Below are 17,613 nucleotides of genomic sequence, written 5' to 3'. Positions count from 1 at the left end.
AGGCACAGCTCATCTGTGACATCATCATGACATGATAGGGGACCTCCAAATCGGTAGCTATCTGGGAGACAGTGATCACCTTATGATAGAATTCAACATAAGACGGCGAGTGGGTAAGGTAACTAGTAGGGTGAAAGTGCTAGACTTTAGGAAAGCTGATCTCATTGCACTCAGGCGATTAGTCAAGGAAGCACTGCAGAGTAGGAGTTTTGATGGGATGGGTGCCCAAGAAGGGTGGCTGTGCCTAAAGGAAACGATCCTTTGGGCACAAAGCAAGACGATCCCCGAGCGAGGCAAAAGAGGGAAAGGGGCCAGGAGGCTTCCATGGCTGACCAGAGAAATCCAGGGCAGCCTAAGGGCCAAAAGGGGAGCACATAAAAAGTGGAAAAAGGGTGAGATCACTAAAGATGAATATACCTCCTCTGCTCGTGCTTGTAGGGAGGCAGTTAGGCAGGCCAAAGCTACCATGGAGCTGAGGATGGCAACCCAAGTAAAGGACAACAAGAAATTGTTTTTTAGATATATTGGGAGTAAAAAGAAGGCCCAGGGAGGAATAGGACCCCTGCTAAATGGGCAGCAGCAATTGGTGACAGATAGAGGGGACAAGGCTGAACTCCTCAACGAGTTCTTTGCCTCAGTGTTCCTAAGCGAGGGGCACGACAAGTCTCTCACTGGGGTTGTAGAGAGGCAGCAGCAAGGCGCCAGACTTCCATGCGTAGACCCTGAGGTGGTGCAGAGTCATTTGGAAGAACTGGATGCCTTTAAGTCGGCAGGCCCGGATGGGCTCCATCCGAGGGTGCTGAAGGCACTGGCCGACGTCATTGCAGAGCCACTGGCGGGAATATTCGAATGCTCGTGGCGCACGGGCCAAGTCCCAGAAGACTGGAAAAGGGCTAACGTGGTCCCCATTTTCAAAAAGGGGAGGAAGGAGGACCCGGGCAACTATAGGCCAGTCAGTCTCACCTCCATCCTTGGTAAAGTCTTTGAAAAAATTATCAAGGCTCACATTTGTGAGAGCCCGGCAGGGCAAATTATGCTGAGGGGAAACCAGCATGGGTTTGTGGCGGGCAGATCGTGCCTGACCAACCTAGTCTCTTTCTATGACCAGGTTACGAAACGCCTGGACACAGGAGGAGGGGTGGATGTAGTATACTTAGACTTCAGGAAGGCCTTCGATACGGTATCCCACCCCATACTGGTGAACAAGTTAAGAGGCTGTGATGTGGATGACTGCACAGTCCGGTGGGTGGCGAATTGGCTAGAGGGTCGCACCCAAAGAGTCGTGGTAGATGGGTCGGTCTCGACCTGGAAGGGTGTGGGCAGTGGGGTCCCGCAGGGTTCGGTCCTTGGACCGATACTCTTTAATGTCTTCATCAGCGACTTGGACGTGGGAGTCAAATGTACTCTGTCCAAGTTTGCAGATGACACAAAGCTGTGGGGAGAAGTGGACACGCCGGAGGGCAGGGAACAGCTGCAGGCAGACCTGGATAGGCTGGACAAGTGGGCAGAAAACAACAGGATGCAGTTCAACAAGGAGAAATGCAAAGTGCTGCACCTAGGGAGGAAAAATGTCCAGCACGCCTACAGCCTAGGGAATGACCTGCTGGGTGGCACGGAGGTGGAAAGGGATCTTGGAGTCCTAGTGGACTCCAAGATGAACATGAGCCGGCAGTGTGACGAAGCCATCAGGAAAGCCAATGGCACTTTATCGTGCATCAGCAGATGCATGACAAATAGGTCCAGGGAGGTGATACTTCCCCTCTATCGGGCGCTGGTCAGACCGCAGTTGGAGTACTGCGTGCAATTCTGGGCGCCGCACTTCAAGAAGGATGCGGATAACCTGGAGAGGGTACAGCGAAGGGCAACTCGTATGGTCAAGGGCCTGCAGACCAAGCCCTACGAGGAGAGACTAGTGAAACTGGACCTTTTCAGCCTCCGCAAGAGAAGGTTGAGAGGCGACCTTGTGGCTGCCTATAAGTTCATCACGGGGGCACAGAAGGGAATTGGTGAGGATTTATTCACCAAGGCGCCCCCGGGGGTTACAAGAAACAATGGCCACAAGCTAGCAGAGAGCAGATTTAGACTGGACATTAGGAAGAACTTCTTCACAGTTCGAGTGGCCAAGGTCTGGAACGGGCTCCCAAGGGAGGTGGTGCTCTCCCCTACCCTGGGGGTCTTCAAGAGGAGGTTAGACGAGTATCTAGCTGGGGTCATTTAGACCCAGCACTCTTTCCTGCTTATGCAGGGGGTCGGACTTGATGATCTATTGAGGTCCCTTCCGACCCTAACATCTATGAATCTATGAATCTGACAACGCTTCCCCACAACAGAGGAGCAAAAAGGATGCTCTTGGAAAGAGTATGTTTCTAGGAACAGAGGGCGAGGACAGGGCAGGCCAAAGCAGGTTTCAGGTGCCTGAGCCAGAGACCAGAGCAGTGAGGCTTGTGCTGAATGAAGGGGACACCAGAGGAGGGAGGAAGCTGCAGCTTGAGGCGTGTGCATGTGCAGGCGAACAGAAGCTAAAATGGTCTGCTCGGCTAACGCAGCCCCTGAGGCTGCTTGTAACCAGGCCACGCAGGCAACAATTACCTGTATTTCACATCAAACACCGTGGAGTCCTCGTCATCGTCCTCGTCTTCATTCAGAGGAGCCATTTCTACCCGCTCAGCTGGAGTCGTGATTATGTCATACTTCCGGGTCTTCCTAATCCTCTTGCCAGACCTGAAACGAGAGAGGGAGCTCATTGCTACTGTTCTACAGCAGGAGGGGCAGGCTGACGTGCAACCCACTGTCCTAAATGTTTCTGGGCTACTGATGCTTAGCCTATGGAGCCAGAGCCTCCCCTCCCCACTTCCCTGAGCTGCCACTTGTGCCCATCACTGAGGAGCTCAGTGTTCTGTCAGCTGTAATCCAGATCAATGTCAGTCTTGCTGCTTCAGACACACCAGCCCGTGATCCTTCAATGTCCAGGGCAAACATGCTCATGCAGCGGCTCACTAAGTCCCCATGCTGCTGTACTCAATAAGTCAGACAAAGGCTTAATTGGCAGAGGCAGCTGACAGGAGAGCCAACGTGCTTAGAGGAAGAAACCATATCAGCCCTGCTGGCTCCAGGGCTTCCAAGAAGTCCGGGGCATCAGAGAAGAATTACAGGAGGAAGAGGCAGCTGAGGCTGGACCTGGGAGTAGACAAACCCCTTCTGGTTCCTCTGCATGCTGGGTTAAGTCCCTAATGCAGCCTGTCATTTTACACGGGCAATTTCCACATTTGGCAGCAACCCCAGGGGAATACTCCTGGGTACATCCTGCTTGCATGCAGCGACCTGTGACTGGAGCAGGGAAGCCACTCCGGGGTGCCCCTGCATGCTGAGGACGGGGCTCAAAAGAGCCACGGGGAGAAGAGTAGTTTTGGGGGGTGGGGGGAGGTTCACTGCCTCATTTCCAGGTATGGAACATGCAGGGACACATTTAAGAGAGCCTCTGCCTAGGAGCACCAGGGATGTATTGCAGACAACTGTGAAAAGTCACGAGCCCCAGGGTGACAAATGGCTACCCCTACCATCCCTCTCCTCCAAGAACAGTCACTTCTTTGGTACCAGAGAAGCTTGTACACCCAGGTGTGTTTTGCACCAATTGTGAGATTCATTTTCCAGTATTTACTTGCATTAACATGTTTTGGCAACCGTTAATCCTTCCAGATCATGGTGTATGCATAAAAGGTCACCTAGACCTTCGATGCATATGCCTAGGCAGGAGGTTTTTTTTTTTTTTTTGGAGGAGCGGAGGCTGCCCAGACCTTCCATCCCCGCTTTAGGCCACTGAGACACAATCCAAAGGCCAGACCGAGTCCAGACACTTGGTGCTTCCATGGTTGTATTTTGCGTTAACGTAACTTTAACATAAAACATCAATAGAATACAGCTTAAGTCAACACTGTGCCTTTAACTCCAAGCCCCTGTATTATAGAGGTGCTATTTATTCCACAGATTAACTCAAGGTCATGAGCTACCTCTCACAGCTTGTATGCAATCCTAGATTTGTTGTGGCTATGCTGGCTTGTGTGTTTTCTGCTGGTGCATTTAAAGGAAGCTGTGAATAACTCATCTTTTTGGAGGAGGAAGGGGTTAGTGTAGAGCAAGAAAGGGCTTAGTATAATTGCTTGCACTCTGGAAAAGGTTTCATTCAACAACATACAGAAGTTCTCTCCCTAAAATCCTTGTTAAAATCCAACCACAAAGTTGTCAGATTGGCAGAACTGAATGCCTTAAAGTTTCTGCTCACTGGTCCCAGGTTAGTACTTCCCAGTCTTGAGAACATATTTGTTGTTGGGAAGCTTTGCCGCAATACATCACACACGATGTGCTGCATGCTCCATTTCAAAGACTGTGGACCCTTGGAAATAAAAGTCTGCCTAATATGCAGGTTTGTGATACAAAAGTCTTATTTCCAGTGTTATGCTAGAGATCATAGATGACGACGACAACAATAGTCCCTTCTGACCTCAAAAAAAGAAAAAGAAACCATTTGAGAGATCTCTGATGTGAAAGCTGTTGCTGGCTTCTCAGTCTAGCGTTTCCTTCTTGGCAAAGGTCCATGAATAAATAAAGCAAGTCCCAGGCCTTGGGCAGTGTAATTTTAATTCTCTGAATGTTCTAAATTTGAATAGAATATAAAAATGTCTCCATCATCATCATCACCAACTAATCTGTATATAATAGTCTGTGCTGCCCTGTGCCACAGAGAATGCAGAGGTTTTCTTCTGTTAATCCACCCTTTAAAATAAGCGACCCTATACAGTGAGATAGGATTATCAAGAGCTTGGGTTAGAAGGGTCCTAACAAAACACCCGTCAGCCTTACTTTACTGCTCGGCCAAGATGCAAGGTCTCATCTTGCAACAGAACATTTATTCAGCCACTGTAATATATTAAAACTCAAGTGTGTCCGTGTCCGACTGAATGAAATCTATTTGGCTAGTGTCATTCTTGTATTTGTTCATTGGCTAATACAATGTGTGAGGGATCTCTTGTGTTATCATGAATTAATAATGTTACACAGGAATGCATATTAAAAGAATATCCATTTTTTTTTTTTCTGCCTGCATATCAGACCTACTTCTGTTATAGGCCATCAGTGGTCATCGCCTCACTTAGCAAAATGTATTACTCTATATTCTACACACACAGATGTGCTTCTGGAGCCTTTCTGACCATTACTGCTGGATACTGCATTATTTAAGGGTGGTTAATTCCCGGTAGCCAAATAATTCTCTTTTAATTTCTCTATTCAGGTTCCATTTTGAAAAGGACCTTCATAGTTATGACCATAAATGAGAGTGCTAAAAACCTTTCCACAACAATCATTTAGTAAGGAGAACAGTTGGTTGAGGGGGGGAAAAAAAAAAAAAATTCAAAGACTGGGTTTTGTCAACATTTTTCTAAGCTGTTGAAAGAGCCCAGTGACAAACTGCTCCTTGCAGCTGGACAGAAGACCTTCATTTCCCTCCTCCCTCCTTCATTCCCTCTTGGCATATTTGGATGATGTGCTTATTATTAACCTGCAGGCCCAAGAGTCAATTCTCTCTGGAATAAGCAATCCCAGGGGCAGCAAGTTTTCATAAATGACAGATCTGTGAGCCACGCAAAGATTACTTGCAGTTTCCCATCCATGTACAAAATGATTCATCATGTGGACTGTAGCCCAGCCTGTTTCCTCTCCCCTTGCTGCATAGTGGACCTCCTTAGCCTCACCAGGATACCTTTTAATCTTCAATGATGATGAAATAAGAGAAGACCACATACGGTCAGACAAGATACCATCCATCAAAACCGCAATGTGTTGAGGCCTCGTGTGAACAGGCGGCAGCTGTCCAGCCTGATCGGATGGAAGCTAGGAACAGCAAGGAAGTGAGGAGCAGCATTCAAAGCAAGCCCCGCCGATAACAGACTGAGATGGCCCTGTATGAAAGATCTTTATTAGGAGTGATAATGGATATTCATGAACACAGATTTTGACACTGGAGACCTGGTCTCCAGTGAAAAGTTGTACAATCCCAACTGGATGCACCTAGCCCCCTACAGTTAGCAGGTTTAAGTAGGAAATGCTGTAGATCAGTAAAGAAGCATGCAGGGTAGAGCTGGGGGACATGGAGCCACATGTAGGGATAGCAGAAGCACTAACCATTGTGAGAGGTTAGCAGAGCCACAAGACCTGTGCAGAGGAGGGTGCTGCTGCTGCAGGTCTAGCTGAAAGACTAGGGCAGAGTTGGGGAGGAGCTGGCAAAATTCAATGGGCTGTCAGGTCAGAGTTGGATCAGTAGTTCTCATAGCAGGTGCCAGGGCACCCTGAGGTGCACTGAGATCCTTTCAGGTGTGCTGCAGGGTGCCAGGCACTGTTGGCACTGTGCATATACAATTCGCACAGTGTTCGGTGTGTGCATATGATTCACAAAACAAGCCCAGAGAGTTCAAATAGGAATCTGTAGTGTTAAAAGCCTTTGGGTCTGTTGTAGTCTGAGTTCTTTGCAACCAAAAAAGAAAATTGCTCTAAATTTCTCTAGTCAAATAGAAAGTGGAAAATAAGAGCTGACATTTTCCAAGGGTGCCTCAACTCTATCAAGGGTTGTGCCATGTCTGAAAAGGTTGAGAAGCATGGAGCAGACGATCAAAACAGTCCATCCCAGTCTTAAATAAATAAATAAAATCTGTCAGTCGATCTACAAAGCTCACGTGGCATCTGTACAAGCCACAAAATAATTGCAGCCAGTATTACCAGGCTCTTGCTTTAGATCCAGTGCTGTTCCCACTGAAGCCAAAGGGAATCATTCGATTTAACAGAAATAGGATTAGTGAGCACATGCTTGCTTAATACAAGGAAAGCAATGCCTGACCTACCGGCCCCGCTCAGGAGGATCCAGCTCAACATGCTCATGAGTAATTCAGACACATTAGTTTTATTCTTGGGTAATCGGATTCCTTTGGGGGTTTAAGTGCCTCACATTCGCCACAAGTTTTCTGCTCTATAATGGGGGGGGGGGGGGGGGATGAATTTCCTGCATATTTCTATTCAGCCTGGGGGAGAGCAATGCTGACTCAAGCTGGGTGCATGAAAGGCTGGCAGGAAGAGAAGGACAAAGTTTATGACTTGCTTGTATCACTACTTTGACCAGGGGCTGTTTTGGTCAAACCCGAGTCATATGCAGCACTTCATGCTTCTTGCCGAAACATCATGTGGTGGGAAATGCACACAAGACAACTCCCTAGCTCATTATACAACTGAAGCCTCTAATCTATTTTTAACACCAACCCTTGATGCTAAAGACAATGCTTCTCTTGACCCCAGTGAGAGAGAAGTCAGAGCTTCTGATCCAGCGTTAATATACTTCTTGACAGCAGATTTTGGGGAGGAGGAAGGAAAAAGGCAAGGAGATAAAAGGTGCCCACTAAAAACGTACTCTTTGGAAGCGGAATTAGAAAGAGGACAGGCTAAACCTAAACAGCAGTGATGATACTCCAGGAATGCAACCGGGAGCAACCTATTTACTGGTAATAGGCTCCTTGAACATGAACAAGTTTCCAAAAACAGGTTTCTGGAAGCAATAGGCATCTAACAAGTGACTCAATGAGATCTTTAAGAATCAATGTGATATTTTACGGTCTTCTAGCTAACCAAGCTTCCCTGCTCTCAGGAACGTTTTAAACACTAATGTTAAACCAGAGGCTATTAAGACCCTCGTACCTGCTTTCAGACACCCCTTTTTGATGTAATGAAGTGAGGACGCTACATTTTCTAACAATCAAGTCCTTGAGATGGAACACACACAGGCACAATGAACAGAAGTAAAGGCTTGTTCAACTGCTCTAAGTGTTAATAAGAGGCCTGAAGGCTGGGAAGAAGATTGCAAAAAGCCTCCAGAAAAATCTAAATGAGATCCTGCCATGATTCAGTTAAAAGGTAATGCTTAAAAATAGCTATAATGCACTTACTACTGACTAGTACTAGTATGAGTGGGCTCCTATACACATACATAGAGGCTGCCATAATCTGAGCAGACTCAATTAATCGAGTGCATCGGAACAGATCCAACTAATAGAGTCTGCTTAAGCATGTTAATTAGTGCTCTCCAGACTCCAGCATCATATGTATCATGGTCCCCCCACTGAAAAGTGGTGATGGGGCACTTTAAACTAAAGCTGGTTTGAGCTTTAGTTCAAAGCACCCAGCCAGCATTTTTTAGCATGGGGACACTGATGCACATGAAGCTCTGGGGGGTTTTAATTGCATTTAATTAGCATGGCTCTCAGAGCTGCCCCCCAACCCTTGCCTCCTGGAGCACATCTATATAAACGCCCAGTGTGTACTTCAAGACCTACATCCTCTTTGTCAGGGTGCAAAGTGCTACATCCATTTTATAGAAAGACCGGGAGAATGAAAGTATCCTGCCACAATTCACAAAGCAAGTGAAGCAATGGAGCATGGAACAGGACCCCCGGGTCCCTCCTTTGACCATTAAACCACAACTCCGAAATGAGGTTTCCAGTTGAGGTCACCCCCGGGTCTTCCATACAGGAAGATCTTAAAAGTACATGCTTCCCTTTAGGCACTAGCAGCATTTTTTATGGCTCGGTCTCAGGAAACGGTTACAAAACCATTCGTAGCATAGACAAGCCTTCGCTATACATAGAACTTTACTTTGTTGTAGGGCAGCCAGGTCTCTCACTTGTAGGATGATCCAATATGCTTAAATATTTTAGAACTTAATTAAACCAGCTTTCCATTTACTGAAGAGTTAGGAACAGCGTGTGGTGCAGAAATCAGGCCTAAGGTTGCTTTGGTCAAAATGCTGTGCAAGTGGCTAGAGACTTTCAAAAGGTGCATCAGTGTCATGTAGTACCTTTGTCCAGCATGGATTTATTCATTGCCATGCTCTTCAGCAGCCCAATGCACCTTTGCACTGACTAAGTCCTGGTTCCCCTTGGTGACACTGCACTTGCAGGTTGGTTGGTTGGCCTGTTTTAAATATGCAGCTTGACCAAACAGGCTTATCCAACTTTGCTCCAAAGGTTGAGGTGCACCAAGAGAAGTCATGTCTCAGAAGCCTTTCCAAGTACTAACTCTTGGGAGTTTACTTAGTGTGCTATGAACCAGATCCACCTCTAGACGTGCTGCAGTGGACTTGCATCCAGGATGTCGAGAGCTCTGTACTCTAGAGACACCAAGGCAGAATCGGTCATGGGAAGAAGCCCTCACTTTGGGCAACCACAGGAGCTGTTCCTGAACAATGCTTAAGCACCGTAATTGCTTGGATTGTGATCTGTAATATTCGGGTGTGATGTGGAGCCCATTTCTGTTTGGGGGTGAGACAGGAGGTGCTTTGCAAGAAGTGGTGTCTAAGACTAACCCAGCCATCAACAGGGGAAGGAAATTTGTAGTGCTTCCTCCTGCAGATGGAGAGCATGCTACCTTCCCACGCATCCCCAGCCCATGGCAGTCAAGGGTGGGGGGAGAGACTGAATCCAAAGCTCCTGGGACAGTACCATGCTCTAAGCTACTGGGACAAGGCCACTCAGATCATTAGCTTCTAAAGGGAAAGAGGCACGTTTAAATGTTGTCATTGCACACAAAAAAACTCAAGTTAGAAAGCTGGGGAAAGGGCAAGAAACCAATCTAGCCCTTATTCATTCCATCTCAAACAGTCCATGTCTAAAGGGATAATTTGCTTCCAGAAAAATAGAGTAATTTCATAGCAAAGGTTTAACCAAAGATTTCAGCAAAATCCCTAATAGGAATCCACAACAGTAGTAAAAAAAAAAAACCCCATTACATGTTTTTAAAAAAAAAAAAAAGGGTTGAGCAAAGCTTTCATACTGATGAAGAAAGCCTTTTCATTTTATTGAAGGCAAATCCTTGATCTCTTCTACAACAGAATTCTTCCCCAGTCTATTTTGCCCGCTCTAAGCTTGACATGGTACAAGCATAGCTGTTGATTTTTCTTGTCTCATTTTGCTACTTGAGTAATGGTTTACACACAAAAGCCTGGGCCAGATAAAGAGCTGCGCTCAGAAGTTTAAAGCTGCCTTGTCTGAACTGCCCTTCTGTCTCTATTAAAGGCAAGGCAGAGATCCCGATAATGGGAATCTTTTATACAAGTTGAACACTGCTACAACTACAAGCAATGCATGCAGGGAATAAGTCTGGCATGGGAAATCTCAGCAGTGCTTCCTGTTAAAGGTGATTCATGATGACCTAAATGTCCTGGGTCAGACCAATGGTCCACCACCCAGTTTCCAGCCTACGGTATCAAGTAGTAGATGCTTTAGAGAGAAAGTATATGAATGAGGCATATCTAGAGTGACCCATATCATGTTGTACCCTCCCTATTGGATCGCTCATTTAGGGAGCTGAGAGAAGACATACCTGATTGTTCTCTTTTTCACAGTTTGCATAGTTTTTTCATGGACTTGTTCTCCATGAATGTGTCTAATCCCTGTTTGAACCCTGCTGTGCTATCTGCTTCTCTAACTTCTGGTTGCAGTGAGTTCCCAAAGCGCACTACATGCTCCATTAAAAAAGTACTCTCATATCTTTGTTTTAAGCCTACCGCCTGATCATTTCAGTGGGTACCGCCTAGTTCTTGTATTCTGGGATTTGGTAAATGAACAGCTCCCTAATTCACTTTATCCATCCTTTGGTCATTTTATAGAGAGTGCTATCCTATCCCCGCTCAGCCTTTCCAAACTGGGGAGTCCTAGCCTTCTTAGTTGGTCAAGCAGCTGCTCCATCCATCTCCCTGAGCATCTTTGTTGCTTTTGTTCAGCTATTGCCCTTGCCCTCATTGTTCCATACATTTGGATTTGGGGTTTTATTTGGCTTCCAAGTGATGTAGGGATAAAGCTTGAAACACTGGGTTTTACAGTTTGAGGCTATTTGGTTTTTAATGAAATATCAGGAATGCTATCCTGGGAACTCCTGCATCTTTTAGATGTGGACCAACTGAGGCAAGGAGACTAGACTTGCTTATGGTCAATTAGGGGAAGAGCCAAGACTAGAACTCAGACTCCTTTACACTGCTTTTAGCAATCAGCTGTGTTGTCTGTACAGTCCCCTTAAGCAGCAATACATATACGCTCTCCCAAGCGGTTCCAGCGTGCAATGCTGGAAAAGCCAATGATCATGATGAGAATGGTCATTTAAAACAAAAAATCTATTTTTGTTTACTTGCTTCTAAACCAAATGTCTTGCCTTGGGCAAGTCGAATCTTGCTTTATTGTGCCAGCTGCTGAGAGACAAGAGAAAAATCTTTCAACATTTGTTCCCTGGAAAAAGTTAATGCCACATCCCAATTTCCTGGGGTTCCTGCCTGCCTGAATTCTTTAGAACAGTATTCATGGAAACTCTCCTCCTCCTGCATTGATAAATTAAGATTACAAAGGTACAGAGCAGGGAAGGCCTAGAACAGCGAGTTGGTACCACCAGGCCAAATGCAGAGAAACTGCTTATGATTAGAGGGAAGAACTATTTGCAAAATGATCCTGTTTAACAGCCTCTTACTTAAAGCAAGGGACATGATTTCATCCCTCGCTAACAACTGCCATTTCCTGGAGAGCCAGTTATATGAGTCAACACTGCAGGTTGTTTTCTTTTGCACACACCTCTCAGTCAGAATTCCTGTTAACTATTGAAGCTTCGCAGGTTTCCATCGTGAAGTCAGGAGTGAACAGACAAGGGCGAAGCGCTGTCCTAGACTGTAAGCTGTTTAAAAAAGCAGGTGGTGCCTTTTAGCCCCTATTGTAAGATAAGATTGACTTTGGTGTTCTTCACAGTATGCAATCCTATAAGAGTTTCAAGTGTTAACCAACGTAGCCATGCATGTCCCAGCAAGGACAGACTTACTAGATGGACTAACAAGTCCACTCTCTGAACCCCATCAAGGAGAGCAGGTGCAAAGGCTGGCAGGATCGTGGCCAAAGCAGTTCCACAACCCAAAGGTGCCTATACATGAGCAGCAAGGCTGCTCCGATGCACTGCAGTTACAGCTTGTCTGAGCAGACTCAATTAATCGAGTCTGCTGGAGCATGGCAATTGCCACGCTCCAGCGGCCTCCAGCGTCTCGTGTATCAGCGTCCCTGTGGTTAAAAATGGCAGCAGGGGCACTTAATTTAAAGCTCATTTGACGAGCTCTACATAAAGCGCCCCCCACCACCACCATTTTTAAGTGTGGGGATGCTAATGCACAAGATGCTCCAGGTACTTTAATTAGAGCAGCTCTCAAAGCCACTCTAATTAAAGCACTCCCAACTCCTGAAGCAGTGTATAAAGGTTACAAGATTCCACCTATTTGTTTTGTGGCCCCTCCCTCAACCAAACCTAAGTCTGTGGGCTTCAGGCCAAAAACAGTCCAGCTGAAACACAAAGCCACCTATATATATCCCCACATCTGGTAACTACACCCCAAATGCAGGTGTCCCGGAACCTGCAGATGCGTTCAAAGCAGAGGCCTGCTGCAGAAGAAATCTACTTCCACATTAGTGTTCAAGAATGTGGGAGGGAAAGAAAAAAAAATAAATAAAATCACACTTTTTTGCTTTGGTTTTGTTTCCAACTGGGCAGAAGTTTAGGGATCTCCAGCAAAATTACAGCTATTACAAAGGACGGTTCAAGAAGGGACTCCAGCCTAACAGACCAAGTTGGGTAAAGACTGGGATTGTATAACCAGCAGCCTCGGGAGTCTCCTGTTTCCTCTCTGGTGACTAAAAGTGAAAAGCCTGCAGAGAGCGCACAGATCTAGGCATGCTGCGAGCAGGGGGTTTATTCCAAAGAGCGCTGGGCACCCCAGCAAGATACTGCCTCACTCCTGCATTGCTGAATTTCCTGCTCTCCAATGTCCATGTCATCAGAGACCTTTGACAGTCCAGCAGTTTGCTGAAGTCCCAAAGAGGGGTCAGGATGACAGGTGCACACAGAACAGCTTAAGACACCTGTCCAGTAATGTGTCAGTGCAGGGCCTGGCAGTTACGGAGGACTATTGTAAAGCTAGCGCAAGTCTGACCGAGAGCCTCTGCTCCGCAAGCTTGCTGAGCTCTATGCAAGCTGCATGCTGGCCACGGCAACTGCTCCAGGAGATTGTCACTGGGTTTTGACTGAATCAAGCAAGGTTTTTTGTTTGTTTGTTTTTTCCTGGAGACTAAATGTAGGAAAGGACAGAGGGAGACAGGAAATAAGGCTACCAGCAGGTGATGGCCTGGTCCCTGCTTTCCCCAGGCTTCTCAGCCCAAAGCACTGTTGCCAGTGCATGGGGCATGTCCAGAGGAACCCAGGCACGAGGGAAGGCAGCTGCCACCTGGTTCGTGGGGATGGAAGCGGACAAAGAGGGCACTTTTCTGCACAGACAATCCCCTGCCTGCAGGGGAGCCTCACCTAGGCCTGGGCAGCCATGAGATCCCTGTGGAGGGGGACAAGGCTGTCAGACTGGGACAAGGCTGTGGGCTCCCAGGCCTCCCACCCCCTCCTGACCCAGCTCAGAGAGACACTCCGAGTCCCAACCACAGCAAGGAAGGCCAGGGATCCCCCTTGCTGGTGTGATCCGTGCCCCCCAGCTGCCCCTGCCCTCAATCCCAGACAGTCCTGGAGGCAGGGGTCCCTCGGACAGGGGGGAGCTCCCCAGTGTGGGGTGTCCCTGCCGCAGGTCCTCCCCAGTGCGGGGGGATGGCTGCCTAGTGCCTGTCCCCCAGTGTCTGGGGCGGGGGGTTCACCTGTGACAGAGCTCCCCAGTAATGCAGGTTCCCTAGTGACTGGGGGGTTCCCCACTCCCCAATGATGCTGATTCCCTAGCAACAGGGGGTCCCCAGTGACTGGGGGGGTTCCCCACTCCCCAACAATGGGGGTTCCCAGTGACTGGGGGGTTCCCCACTCCCCAATGATGCTGATTCCCTAGCAACAGGGTGTTTCCAGTGACTGGGGGTTCCCCACTCCCCAGTGGTTGGGGCTGGCAGTGCCCGGGGGTCCCCGCGGGCGGGCGGTGCCGGTGCCGGTGCCGGTACCTGCAGAGGCGCAGCAGCAGGCAGGCGACGAGGGTGGCGCTGAGGGCGCAGGCGGCGATGACGGCGGCCTTGAGCGCGGAGAGGTCGCGGAGCAGCGCGGACACGGGCCCGGGCGCGGCGGCGGCGGCGGCGGCGCTGCGGTTGCGGGCGGAGCCGGGGCCCGGGGGCGTCGCGGGGCGGCTGGCGTTGGCGGGCGGCGGCGGCGCGGGCTCCTCGCGGCTGCCCCGGGCCCCGGGCGCGGCCGCCAACACCAGCACCAGCACCGCCGCCAGCAGCGGCAGCAGCAGCGGGGCCGGCTGCATCCTCCGCTCCGCTCCCGTCCGCTCCGCTCCACGCGCTGCCGCCGCCGCCGCCGCCTCCTCCCCCGGCCGGCCGGGCCGCCTCCTCCTGCGGGCGGAGCCTCCCGGGCCCGGCACCCTCACCGCGCCATAAACATAACGAGGTCCAGCCTCGGCCCGCGCTGCTGCGCGTTTATGGCGCTTCACGTAGAGCACGTGTGTCCGGGCGCCTAAGGCGGGTCGAGGAATGGGCTGAAACGCGCCATAAAGGGAGACCGGCCACACGGGCAAGTTGCTTTTATGGCGCACGAGTGCGTCACGGTTCCGATCGAAGCTGTGCAGAGCCCGTCCGGAGAGCCGTGTGGCATTTTTAAAGCACTAACTTGAGAGCGGGCAGGTCCCTTGTGTCGTTTTTTTATGGTGTGAGCGTTACTTTGTAAGCATGGCCGGGCTCCCTTTATGGCGCGCTTCACCAGCGCGCTGCATCGTGTACATGACGTGTTGCAGGGACCTCAGAGCAGCCATAAATGAGAAGGAATTGGCACACCGTTCACCAGGGAAGCGCGCCATAAAGGGAGACCGGCCACAAGTGCAAGTCGCTTTTATGGCGCGTGTGTGTAACAGTTCCAGTGAAAGGTGCGCAGAGACCAGCCGGAGAGTTGTGATGCATTTTCAAGCACTAACTTTGTAGCCAGAGAGTCATTTTTATGGTGCAATCATTACTTTGCGAGCGTGGCTAGTCTCCATCTATGGTGCACTGCACTGGCGTGTTGCATGCTATATGTGCCGTGTAGCCACACGTGCGAAGCACCCTTCGCAAGTGAACCATGCCATAAATGTAACACACGTATGTAGCCACACATGTAACAACCTCCCAATAAAAATGACTCTCCAGCTATAGAAAGAACCAACCGGGTATCAAGTTAGTACACTTTATGCAGCTTTATGGGCCCTGCCACACATTCAAATTGAAGCTGGACAGAAACCAGCAGCGGAGATGTTACACGTCTTGAAGCACTAACTCTGTAGCTGGTTGGCTCCTTTTCTAGCTGGAGAGTCGCTTTTATGGTGTGAGAATTACTTTGTTTGCGGCTGGTCTACCTTTATTGCACAATTCACCAATTAATTGTGTGCTAATTACTTTGCATTTGGGGCCAGTCTTCCTGTATTGTGCAATTCACCAATTAATTGCATACTAATTACTTTTCTCTGTGACCAGTCTATATTTATGGTACGATTGCATAGCATCAGGGGCTATTCAGGGCACAACAGATAGGCCTGGCAGGCAGATGTTGCCCTGTGGGCTCTCCCCTGATCCAAGTGGGAGCACGCTGGCCACTACAAATGAGCCCGACTAGTAATCAAGGGCTGTTGCAAGAGGGCTTTTCCCCGCTATAGGACGAAGGATTTTATATGAGGGTAGGGCATTGCCCTTGGCATCAGCAGTGCTGTCTCTGACCCCAAATGAGGGGCTTTAGGGTGATTTTTTAAATTTTTATTTAAAGGGGACTCTGCTGAGTTCAATTCAGAGCCTTTGCCTGGTCTCTGGCAATAGTGTGAAACCACGGGGAGTTTCTCAACCCAGAGCCCTCTGGAGCCCATCCATGCCACCCAGTCCTCGCCATGCCAAGTTCTTTGATTCTCTTGTTGCTCCAGGTTTCCCTCTTCATCTCACAAGGGACATGAATGTAGAGGGGACTGCAGGGATTTCCATCTCCATTCTCCCTTCTCCCTGCCAGCCAGTTGGTCTTCCATAACCAGCAAGGTGAATGTGGGAGGGGGCAGGAAGAGGCAGAGGACATGTGTGCAATGGCTGATCATTTATCCACCCGCCAGCCATGGAAGAGAGCAGCCAGGAATAGCAAGGAGGTGATCACAATGCAGGGAGAGTGCCGTGCCTTGGCCTGCTTCTGTGAGTGAAGTCACATGTGTGCTTACGTGTCTAAAGGTTGCCAGAAGCACCTTCTTGCTCAGCAGGTTTTGGTCAGTTAAAGGTCATGATAACCAGCAGTGATTTTAACTATATCTTGCATACCATGCCTGGCTGTGTGTGATATTGCAAGGGCTGCATTTTCACAGCAGCAAACGTGGTTGATGAGATGACCTAGTGAATCAATGAAGGAGGTGATGCTCATCGAGCATCTGGTAGCAGGGATATTTTCTGAGTCCGTTCTTATTTTTCTCTCATTGGGGCTTCAAGTTTGATCCTACCAATGGATCTGTGCAGGCAAGCCAGATACTTCAGTTGAATACCCGCAAGAGTGACCATGAAAATCCCGAGGCAGGCTCTAACCCTTACAGCTGCCTTGGTGCAGTGTGTTGCAACTCTCAGCAGCTGGGAAGGCTTCCCAAAAGCCTGGGCAAATTCAAAGAAACATCCTGTTTAGAAACCAGTTTGCTCTCTGTACATATTGTTCATTTTTAGGGATGGAGGGAGGGTTCAATTAGCTTTGCTTTGTTTTCCCCAGAGACCTCGATCTGAAAACAGATATGGCAAACTGTATTCTTGTGTGCCCATTAAGCCACTGGAGCAGCACCGGGCCCTGTTGGGTTCCTGAAGAGCTCATCAACTCTTTTGTTTTTCTTCTCCCATCCTCTAAGTAATAACAACTGTTTTTAATTACAACATGCAACATCTGGCCAAATATAAAATGGGGGTGATCTCACCGTTCAAACTGATCCGTTTAAATGGGCATTTTCAAGTTCCTTCTTGGTTCCTGGGATCAACACAGCTAAATCAGTAAAACTGATTGAGTTTTCCATTATCTAGCCTTTAGTTAATTTGGGTTTGAAACATGAAAGCAGAGTGCTCCGTTTCACTTTGGCTTATGGTTGGTTTCGCTTGTTTTGGGAGTTAATTTCTTGGATTGCTATTTGGTAAGCACTAAAACCACCAGATACCAATTGTCCTTGCTGGAGTCTACAAAAGGTTACACCTGTGCTTAATTTTAAGGTCAGGGATTGGAGCAGGCTACTTGATTAAGCAGCCAGACAGAGTAAACAGGTTGAACTGAGAAACTCACACTAGGGAATCGCCAGGCTAGACAATTTTGCTCTCCACTAGTCCTGAACCGGCATGGGGTTGAATTTTGGGTTTTCTTCACTGCAGGATCCTGCTCGTATCTAGGGGGAAAAGCTGTTGTTGGAAAGAAAAGCGGGGGGAGAAAGAGAGCGTGTCTTTGTTCCTATTTGATCTCGTAGTGCCCGTTTCCTTGTGTTTGCGCATCAGGGTATTATTTATCTGACAGGGTCACAGCACTGCGCCAGAGATGCTGATCTTTAACCCTCTGCAGGGTCCC

General features: G+C 48.5%; 1 protein-coding gene across 1 annotated transcript in view; it reads right to left on the bottom strand.

Annotated features, from left to right (window-relative positions):
- Positions 1-14,604, bottom strand: part of FAM174B (family with sequence similarity 174 member B) — a 28,102-nt gene extending 13,498 nt beyond the window's left edge. Inside the window, exons 1-2 of the mRNA XM_014605926.3 lie at positions 14,037-14,604; positions 2,590-2,721 (exon numbers count right to left, since the gene is read on the bottom strand). Coding sequence (XP_014461412.3) covers positions 2,590-2,721; positions 14,037-14,338 — 434 coding nt within the window. The 5' untranslated portion in view covers positions 14,339-14,604. The remainder of the gene's footprint in view (positions 1-2,589; positions 2,722-14,036) is intronic.
- Positions 14,605-17,613: the final 3,009 nt, after the last annotated feature.

This window comes from Alligator mississippiensis, chromosome 11 (genome assembly GCF_030867095.1).
Source record: "Alligator mississippiensis isolate rAllMis1 chromosome 11, rAllMis1, whole genome shotgun sequence".
Taxonomy (NCBI): domain Eukaryota; kingdom Metazoa; phylum Chordata; order Crocodylia; family Alligatoridae; genus Alligator; species Alligator mississippiensis.
The sequence above is the reverse complement of the archived record's forward strand: the minus strand, read 5'-3'. Positions and strand labels throughout refer to the sequence as shown.